At 36.9% G+C, this 9,911-nt stretch overlaps 2 protein-coding genes across 2 annotated transcripts; one reads left to right on the top strand and one right to left on the bottom strand.

Moving 5' to 3' along the window:
• Positions 1–227: 227 nt before the first annotated feature.
• LOC113666651 (uncharacterized) lies at positions 228–8,304 on the top strand. The gene is given in 8 exon segments (XM_027182445.2): positions 228–361; positions 2,580–2,823; positions 3,393–3,537; positions 4,437–4,601; positions 5,573–5,806; positions 6,474–6,553; positions 6,555–6,590; positions 7,455–8,304. Coding segments are annotated over 8 exon segments (1,113 nt in total). The 5' UTR covers positions 228–300; the 3' UTR covers positions 7,603–8,304.
• LOC149040594 (uncharacterized) lies at positions 7,993–9,576 on the bottom strand. The gene is made up of 4 exons (XM_089181580.1): positions 9,474–9,576; positions 8,911–9,143; positions 8,298–8,419; positions 7,993–8,130 (listed from the first exon to the last, which is right to left on the bottom strand). Exons 1-4 carry the CDS (start codon positions 9,574–9,576, stop codon positions 8,034–8,036), a joined length of 555 nt encoding a protein of 184 aa, XP_089037706.1. The 3' UTR covers positions 7,993–8,033.
• Between the last annotated feature and the right edge of the window lie 335 nt (positions 9,577–9,911).

Below are 9,911 nucleotides of genomic sequence, written 5' to 3'. Positions count from 1 at the left end.
TTTTTTCGAACGAACCAAATGTTGTTGATATCCGTTCTGAAAATCCTTAACTAGAACGCCTGGTGACATACGGTTACCAAAGTGTTGGGCTCATCTTTTGAGCAAAGGCTTAATTCTAACGTTAACCTTAAATGACAAGACTGTCAAACCTCTATCAATATCTAAAGTTTCAAGTGTCACAGGTGGCCGGTTTGGGGTGAGATGATTGTAATAAAACGTAATGAAGCAGATTTAACCAAGTGATAGATTGTCTTCAATTCAAAATCAGAAACAAAGACGTTACAAAGCCTCTATTGCACCATGAATTTAAAAATAATCTGTTTCGTGGTGACTATGATGAGCGTTGTTCTCGGAAAAGAAGGTGCGATTTTTCCTTTTATTTTCTCTAGAAAAAAGATTACAGCAAAAGCAAACTGAATTGGATTATATTGGATAAGTGAGCTGGAACTTTATTTCAAACCTTCATTATTTACAAAATCGTTGTTTCTAATCTGCTTCATATCACTAACAGTTATAGGATGAAGTTACTTGTCAGGGTGGAAGGGAACAGTATATAAAAGATGAGAGATGAGATGATTTACCCACTGTCGACCGTTTACCTCCATTTTTGCTAGTCATCCCACGGCTCTTTTGTTCCACTGGGGAACTTTGTCTGTTTCTAAATTCATTTCTCCCTTTATTTAAGCGAGTGAAGTCTTTTTCTTACCTTTCCCCTCATGTTATCTTGATTCCAAGAAGGATATCACGGAAAACTAACCTTATACCTATAAGTGGATAATGGTTAGAAATGCTCTCATGCTCTCAAACTACAAACTAATACCCCATTCACACCAGCAAAACATGTTCAGTTAACCAGGGTTTAACCAAATGAAAATCAGTGAAAGAAAACTGAAAACTGAATCTTTCATCGTATTAAAAAATTCACCAACAATTCTTTTCAATGTGCTAAATTTGAGGCCAACAAACATCTTTTCAAGCAGCTTCCATGTTGAAAATAAATCTAGACAGTGTTTGACAAAACAGCTTCAAAACATGATTAAGCTTTGGTGTGATTGAGGTATCAGCACACCAGTTTCTGTCGCGCTGAGACTGACAATTTCAGAGCTGTAAGAACACCAATCAAGATTGTGAAGACAATTTCAGAGCTGTAAGAACAACAATCAAGATTGAACAGTTTCTTCTTATATCTTCGTGTTGAATTGTCTTTCGTTACCTGGACTTGAGATACCTTGAGCCTCAAGCAGAGGGCGTAAATTATTCGATAGTTCACTCATTCTTCGCTATATAAACACCATGGGACTTCCTCTTAGAACTATATCACTGCGGAAGAGGTCACCTGTCATTCTAAGGGGTTACCCGCGATTTTAACCCCATTTAGGAACACAGGAATGTTTGAATCCTGGTGCCAAATTCACTTTGTTATAGAAGAATAATGGAATGAACGCCTTCATGCTTTACTCTTGGAATATCTGTTTTCGAAGATATTTAGTTTTCTGTAGTGGCATCATTTAGTAGGCTTAAGTAACCGGGTAAGTACACGCAGATTTTGAACTCTTGTACACGATCAAATTATAGCCAATTAAAGCAAATTACAAAGTCGTTCCAGTCCTTTCTTTTGATCAGCGAAGAAATATCACCGGTCGCTCTTAAAAACTGTTCCCTTAGGTTTATTTCGCATATCGCTCATGTGGTGCATGGCAGCGTTTCAAAACGTTTCTCGTACGATCTCAAATTGGCTAGTAAATAACTTGGATTATAATAATCGAAGCCCAAAATCTGTACACAAATCTTTATAAAAACAAATTCAGTTGGCTTCGAACATCATGTACAGATTCATTTTCAAAATGTTTTAAAAAATGCTCATAAAGATGACTTTTTAATTCACTTACAAAATTGGTGCTCCTCGACTCGTTTTAAAATTCTTTAGATATAATTTCTTGGAATATTCAGGAATAACTATGATCCATCAAATAATTGGTGTGTTGAAATAACGACAGCATTTTGAGTCACCTTGAACAAGAGGCCAGCAAGGCTGATGGTCGTATTTTAAGATGTTATCATTTTTCCTAGTACTGTATTTATCACTTTTTTTTTATAACTATACCGATCATGGTTCCTCAACAAATAGTACAATCTGATTATCAGCGACACTCGCTATCTATTCCACGACCGAAAGTGAGCAAGAGATTTTATAGTCTTTCGTAATGAGCAAAGTGAGTGGACTGACTATTATCTGCTTTTGACGAGGTTAAACTTTTTTTTTGTTTTTATTATTTCTCTTCATTCATATTGTAACAGATTTCTAGGAATTACAAGTATTTACGAATTTATTGATTTTGTTATCGCTCTTATGGATACAAACCGAAATGGACTTCACTCAGTCCTATTACCATTACTTATTATCATAAATGTAATCATGAAGAAATAAACAAGAATGCATTTTAAAAATAGCACGGAATTTTAAAAAACCCTAGTGTATTTTATCAACAATCACGCGACAGAAATCTCAAAACCAAACGTTATTGTAAGTTATATATTTATTGTAATATCAAGATATTTATCTTCTTTGAACATTTTAGATGAAGTTACGATACTCTTCGTGGGAGATATTTCCTTTTCTGAACCCATCAAATACTATGTTGACCACAAGTACCATACGTACAATGATACTTTCAATGACGTGGCTCCTTTCATCAGAGAGGCGGACATTTCAGTGGGTAATTTGGAGTCGCCACTTGCCAACCAATATGTTCTTACTCACCTTTACCGAGGGAGAAAAACAGTTTTGCTATATGCCATTCCTAAAGCTGCATCAGCGCTCAGGTGATGGCCTTATTTTCACTATTACTTAAGTAGTGTTCATCACTGCGAAGATCGCCTTCATATTCACAGTATCGATTCTTTTCATACATTCTGTTTTACGACAATCTCGAGATGAGCAACAGCGTGAAGAAATAATTCTATGTTCAAAATAACATTTGTATCTAAGATTGAGCTGAGATCATAATCGCAAGGTTTGCATCACATCAGTTAAAAAATAAAACAAAAGAAACGACATCAAAATATTTAGAAACAAACAAACAGGCGCAAATACATTGATTCCGTCCGCCTATTGCTTGTCTTGAAGTGAATCTGATCAATACTAATTGAGTAAATCCCAACCTGAATATTAAAAAAATATAATAAAAAATTTAATCAATACGATAAAAGAATTTCGTAACAAGGAAGAATATGAAGGTAACTTGCCAAATATTTTTTTAGCACCGTTTTCAGCCATATCAGTAGTCAGGACCTGGTCTGAATTATTTGTTTGCAATGAGAAGTTTTCAAGCCTAATAGCAGGGTATATATTGCACATACCCGATAGTTATACTCTTGTATCCTCCAAGCAGGTTTGCAGGATTTGATGCCGTGACTATTGCCAACAATCACTTGAACGATTTAGGTGGTGTAGGAGCCAATTTTACTGCTGAAGTCCTGGAAAAGACGGGTATAAAGTATTTTGGAATAAGTTTCGGAAAATATGACTCCCCTCAGGTATAGTAACGAATTGTTTCAAACCCCATTTTCCTGGAAACGAGATGAAAGAATATTTAGGTAAAGCATTGAGATTTAATCTCAAACCAATACAACTATTTTATTTGAAAATAAACGTGTTTAACACTTTAGACATCTTAGTTAAGCTTTCAACGTTGTATTAATATCGTGTGACCTGGATATTTTTAATAAACGAATGGATTACAGCGAGGTAGCTGCAAATCTTTTCAACGAGAAGTATACTGTGTAACCATCACAGTTAACAATTATTCACCCGACAGGGTTGAGGAAGGTGTCATAACTATCGGTCGGCTTAACGGGCGATTCACAATTTATCAATTTAGACAGGTGTACTGTAGCTTAGTTGCAACATTTGGGTACTCTTATGGCCAGTCTACATTGAGTCTAGGGATCCCTGAGGTTGGTGAGGTAAACTGCTTAGCCGTGCTTTAAAAAAATAGACCATGTTTATCATGTTTACATACAATCTTACAACCACGGGATCCCGGGGTAAAGTTCCGATAGGTTGTTAGCGTGCTTGCAAATGTAACGTGAACGCAACCTTGGCTAGGCGGGTTACCCCATCTTGAGACGTTTATAGGAAAAATTGTGAATGCCTATGACAGGGTTACCTTCCACGGCACACCGGGTAACCCGGCTAGCAGGTTCCTCCAGTTATTATATAATTATGATCAAGATAAAATAAGAGGTTATATAGATGAACAGGCGTGTTATCTGACCTACCCGGGGTACTCCACCTCAATATAAACAAGCCCATATTAAATTCCATACAGCAGTATCTTCCGCTGTTAACGTTGCATTTACTCCAGCTAGATCTTAACAGATAGATCTTAAACCAGCTTTAAGCTGATACCAATATTTTTGATGTCATGTTTTAGGAACCTCTCATTATTAAAAGAGACAGAATCACAATGGCATTCCTCGGTTATTGTGTAACGCGCTCCGCAAAGAAAAACTGCAGCGAAATAAGGAAGTTTTATAACTCGGGTCCTGCCATTTATGAAGATGATATCGCTACTAGAGACGTCAGGAGGCTAAAGAAGGTTTAACTCAAGTTTAATAGCTTTATGATTATCAGGGGGGTTTTTAATTGAGTGTCGAAACTGATCCAGGATTACTCTGGTTTTGCTTTACTTCGCTTTGTGGTTGGTCCAGAAAATTCGCGCCTCCTTTTAACTAACTTATCAACTTAAACCAATCATGATTTGGTTACCAGCGTTTACTTACATTTCATGCAGGTTGCCTGTTTATACTTTGTGTTCTCATTGGGTACTGATGATGTTTACTATCGCTCATATTGGCTGTTGTGATACCTTTGGTTTTAGTTATCCGAAACTCAACTGAAAACTACACTAACTGGGAGGAGTTATTCATCTTTTTGTACGCAGAAGGGAAAAGGCTTAGAATTGTGAATGACATAATTTTCTTCTTAAGCCAGCTTAAAATAGCATTTAGGGAAAGAATGAATTGTTATTCAAACTGAGATAAACTCCAAACGAGAAGAAAATGCCATCTTCTGCGTCCTAGAACCTGCGCCCATAGTTACTAGTTGGACGTTGTTATAACCTGGCCGAACTAAGGTAGCCATGTATTGGGATCTTTGGTGGGCTTGCAAATTTAACCTGTGCGGCTAAAACCATAGTAATAATGATGATATCGACATTCCACGAGGTAGCTTTCTTGTCCACTGTTTCGTTGTCGAATTGGAATTCAGAATGTTGATATTGTGGAAGAAGGAAAACCGGAGGACCTGGAGAAAAACCCTCGGTTCAGGGACAGAACCAACGAGAAACTCAAGTCAGATGTTACTTCCTTATTAATGCTGCGCCATCCCTGCTCCCCGAAACAATTTATTTATCATCTACTTCGAGTTTTAACTTGATTTCTATGCATTTCATATCATCCTCTTTTATTTGAATACAATAAGGATCTATCCTTCTAGTCATTCTATAACACGCGTATTGACTAGTTGTACTTTACCTTATTTATTTATTTATTTGTTTTACTTCCACAGGCCAAAGTTGACATTATAGTCGCTTTCATGCACTATGGTAGAGAACTCGCTTTAGAACCCTTCCCCTCCCAAAAGCGCATAAACAAACACCTGATGTCTCTTGGGGTGGATATGATCATTGGAACTCATCCACACGTTCTTCAGGATCACTGTCTTCACGATAATAAACTTATCGCTTACAGCTTGGGGAATTTTCTTTTTCATACTAACCAACCACCAAGTGCTGTTGATCCGGTAACGCATTCATATGGTTCAACTAGTGACTACAAGTACCTCTTGACTGAATGGAAAGGCCGTTTGGGAAAATGTTTGGGTGGTTGACTTGACGTAAACACCTCGCCATGCTCGATCCTTACGACCTCTCCCCAAATATTTCAGTCTTTCTCGAGTATGGGAAAAGAAAAAAATATGAAAGTCTCGTGTAATGATTCGAAACTCAGACGTTCCTATTTAACACCGAACATCCAAATGAAAGGAAGGGAACTCTTCGGCAAGCCGGGCCATACTAAGTTCATTTTTGGGAAACTAGCTTCGAAGATACTGCTCAGATCGGCAATATAGAAAGCGGCTTTTTTCATGTAAAGATGTCGTAATCAAGGAGAAAGGCTTTAAACTCGCTTTTTGGATAAATATTTCAAGAGATACGTTTTACCTCTACCTATTGCTATATTCCAAAGAGAATAACTCTTTCAAAATCATCCATAATTTTGTCATTTCTTCGTGTTCATTTCCCTTTTTTCCATACTTCTCCCTTTCTGTTTTCTTTTCTTTTTTATTTTTTTTCGTACTTGTGTGTTTATCGTTTATTTTCCTCGCTCCTACTTGGTTTGTGTTTGCAAGCTTGACGCAATCCTCTAACGGTACTTCCAAGTTTCTATATTCATGTTCAATTTCTTTACAGAACGTTTACGGAAGATTTGGCAAGAAACCCAATAAAAAATTAATTCAGGAATATGAGCAGCTTGCCCTTGGGAACTGCGATGAAACTATCCCGGATGCTTAAAGTCACCGTTTCAAGGTATAGTGCTACTTTGCATCTTATTTTCCAGGGCTTCTTTAAACCACAATCAAATTTTTCATCTTCATGCATTAATTTAAACAAAAAGAAAGCGGTAGTTTGAAGTCTGAAAGGTGCATTAATGTTAGCTGCTATGAAACCTTTGTCCATGAAGAGAAATCTGAAAAATAAGTGTAGGGATTAAAGAGCGATACAGGAAGAGTGAGAAAATTATGAAAAAGGTGAATGGTTAGTCATTATTGAAAGGCGGAGATGATTGACATTCGAGAGTCAAAGAAGTTCTTTGGATGTTTCACTTTAGCAGTCTATGTCTGTAAGCTGTTGTCAGATATAGGCAGTGAAAAGAATCATCACTCGTTGATCGGACATCATTTGAGTATATTGGGTGCGAAGGAGGCAAATAACGTTTTGGTTAATAGGGTTGTTTCAGTTAAAAAAGTGCCAAAACTTACTTTTAAGTAATATAACAGGGCTTTTTTTGAATCGAGTGTCAAATTCGTGAATACATGCACAGAATAAACAAGTGTTTTTGTGATACAGAAAAATATAAAGGTAATAAAGATATCATACAAAGAAAAAAATTGTCTGAAAACGAGAGAATATGAATAGTTGATATTCTTTAGATGAAAACTGGCAAATGGATCTGGAACAATAGCTGAGATGTAATATGAGACAGCAGTACTCTGGATGTCTATGTACATCTCATTGAAACAGCATGTTTTCAAAAACAGCGATATTTTTAAATAAGACTTTCTCGCGATTTTGAGCGGAATAATCAGTTACAAGCAATCATTTTCAATAAGGAGAAAATAGTTTGTTTATTTTCAATTTCTTTCAGTTTCATTCAATCATCTCTCTTTATAGGAAAGGAGTCGTGGGAGCAAAGTATCTTCCACTGAAAGTCGCTTTCGATGAAGAAAATAAACGACTGCACCCTGAACCCACAAAGAACGCAAAATGGATCACTGTATGCGGAGCTGAAGATCAACACTGTAAATGTCTCAAGAATTAGGATCAAATCTCTCTGAAAGAAGTCAATCTAAAAACACTTGAACTTCGACAAATTTCGTACCTAACAATATGATAGTTTATTTCATCTTCAAAAATACATTTTACTCGGCGCGAAAAGCTGATGAAGCGTCGGCAGTTTACTGGCGATATCAAACACGCGTAAAAATTAGAGCTATTTTACAATAACGGTTTTTTCTAAGTCCTCGTAAAACACCTTGTAAAACACCACATTTTATATAATAAAGTATAGTTAAATTCTCTATGTTCTTTGTCATCGACCTTCACAATGCAACCTCTCTATTCATAGGGAAGAAATGTAACCCTATGAGTAATTAACTAATTATGTATAAGGCGCTTGCTGGCTACTTTTCTGGTCGCAATGATCTCGTTACGACATTGGCATTTATCGTCCTTAGCTCCACAGACTTCAATCTATTGAGCATTCTTTTCAGGCTCAGGGTGAAGTCTTTTGGTTTTGTGATTAAATTTGACTCTAAGAGGCAAATACTTTGCATTAACCACACCTTTCCTGTGACATGAAAATAAAGAACATTATTCTAAAAATTAGTGAAAAAAAAATGAATTGAACTACATTTTCCAGTAAGAAGTCTATCTCTAAGAAAAGCATTCTTTCATTGAAGCCCTGTTTGAAAACAATTAATCAAATGATGAATAATAAACAGCTGTGACTTGTACCTTGAAACGTTGACTTTGAGCATCCGGGAAATTCTTAAGTCGTTGCTATTTCCAAAGGCGTAATGCTCGTAGGACTCAATTTCAACTTCACTCGGCTTTTTGCCAAAACCTCCATACACAATCTTCGAGAAAAAAAGGGAGCCATGCATCAATTGACTGGCAGGAAGGGAAAAATGTTTTGCTTGCTAAGTAATGAACAAACCAATTAGAAATCAGGGCAGAGGATTTCGTCGTGTCACCATATGACAATAAAATTTACCAGAATCCCCTGAGGTTCTGTAATATCCTTATGGTAACCCCTCCTTCCCCCCCCCCCCCCCCACCTCTCGTCGTCAGCAGGTAATTGCTAGTCAATATTATATAGTACGCCCTTTTGTACTCTGTTAGCGACGGCTGATAGCCCCTCCCTTCCTCTCTAAAATCCATGTGATCCTAAACCCCCCCTCAGGCGATAAATAGTGGCTGGTCCACAAATAATTTATGAAATAAGATGCAGGATGGCCATAGGTGGGAGTAGAATAATAAAAATATACATGAATTAAAACACAAGAAGAAAAAAGAAAGAAAGGGAGGAAAAGAATTAGTAAACAGGTTGAACGGATAAATACGTAACTGGATTGCTTCCCCGTCTATAAGGACACGGATGAAATAGGAAATTCCCCAAGCTGTCTTCAATAAGCTTGTTATGTTTGACACAATGTCCCTGTACCACGTGCGGATGGGCTCCAATGATTATATCCACGCCGAGAGACAGCAGATGTTTGTTTATATCAATCTGGTAGGGGAGTGGTCTTAATTTTGTTTCCATTCCATAATGCATGAATACAACTATGATGTCACCTCTGGCTTTTAAAAAAAATATAACCAAAACGTTTCAAATTTAAATCAAAATGAATGAGCGTTTAACTCTTTTCCCAGAAAAAGCGACATATTTGAATGTTCGAAAAGTCGTACTGGACTACACTGAAAAGTTCCCACACGTTGCAGAAACATTTGAAACATAATAAACACAATAGCTTATATTGGGAGCAAAATTGTGTTCATAAATATTTTTCTTTGGAAATTCTCTGTTCATCGAGACTTACTCTGAATAGAAAGCGGGCGCAGACAAATATCCAAGTGCATTTTCGAGCCAAAGGGAGGCTATTGTTTATATAACTTTAGCCTCCCGCTTACCAGGAAGGTCCTCGCGAATAGCTACTTCAGATTTATTTTTCGAGGCTAATGCACCGATAACTCCGATGAATCGCTCTATTTGTACGACAGACTGAGAGCTCATCTTAACCAAAATCGATCTTCATTGGATATCAGTCTAATAATTTCTGTAACTATACCCTTGGCATAGTAAAAAATCTTGTTCTTAACGGGTACAAATTCAAATTTCCCTTGGAGCCTTTTAGGGTTTCACTCTTGTCTTATTCGTATCGATGAGCGGCATTTTTTTCGTCCTTTCTTCCTTGCATAGCATGTATCCTAGATATTCGTGGGAGATATTTATTTCGCTGGCCCAGTCAAATATTACGTGGAGCGTAAGCGCTACACATACAATGACTCCATATATCAGAGATGCTAATATATCTGTGTATAATTTGGAATCTCCATTCGTCAACGAAG

This window comes from Pocillopora damicornis, chromosome 9 (assembly GCF_964200805.1).
Source record: "Pocillopora damicornis chromosome 9, jaPocDami1.2, whole genome shotgun sequence".
NCBI classification, from domain to species: Eukaryota; Metazoa; Cnidaria; class Anthozoa; order Scleractinia; family Pocilloporidae; genus Pocillopora; species Pocillopora damicornis.
This window is presented reverse-complemented; position numbering and strand designations above follow the sequence as displayed.

What these genes read in the sequence shown, in the direction of transcription:
- LOC149040594 (XM_089181580.1), bottom strand. Translation starts at nt 9,576, where the DNA reads ATGAGCTCTCAGTCTGTCGTACAAATAGAGCGATTCATCGGAGTTATC. An exon ending in TATTCGCGAGGACCTTCCTG is followed by an intron (nt 9,144 to 9,473) that starts GTAAGCGGGAGG and finishes TTTTTTTAAAAG; the next exon opens with CCAGAGGTGACATCATAGTT. An exon ending in ATAGACGGGGAAGCAATCCA is followed by an intron (nt 8,420 to 8,910) that starts GTTACGTATTTA and finishes TTTTTCTCGAAG; the next exon opens with ATTGTGTATGGAGGTTTTGG.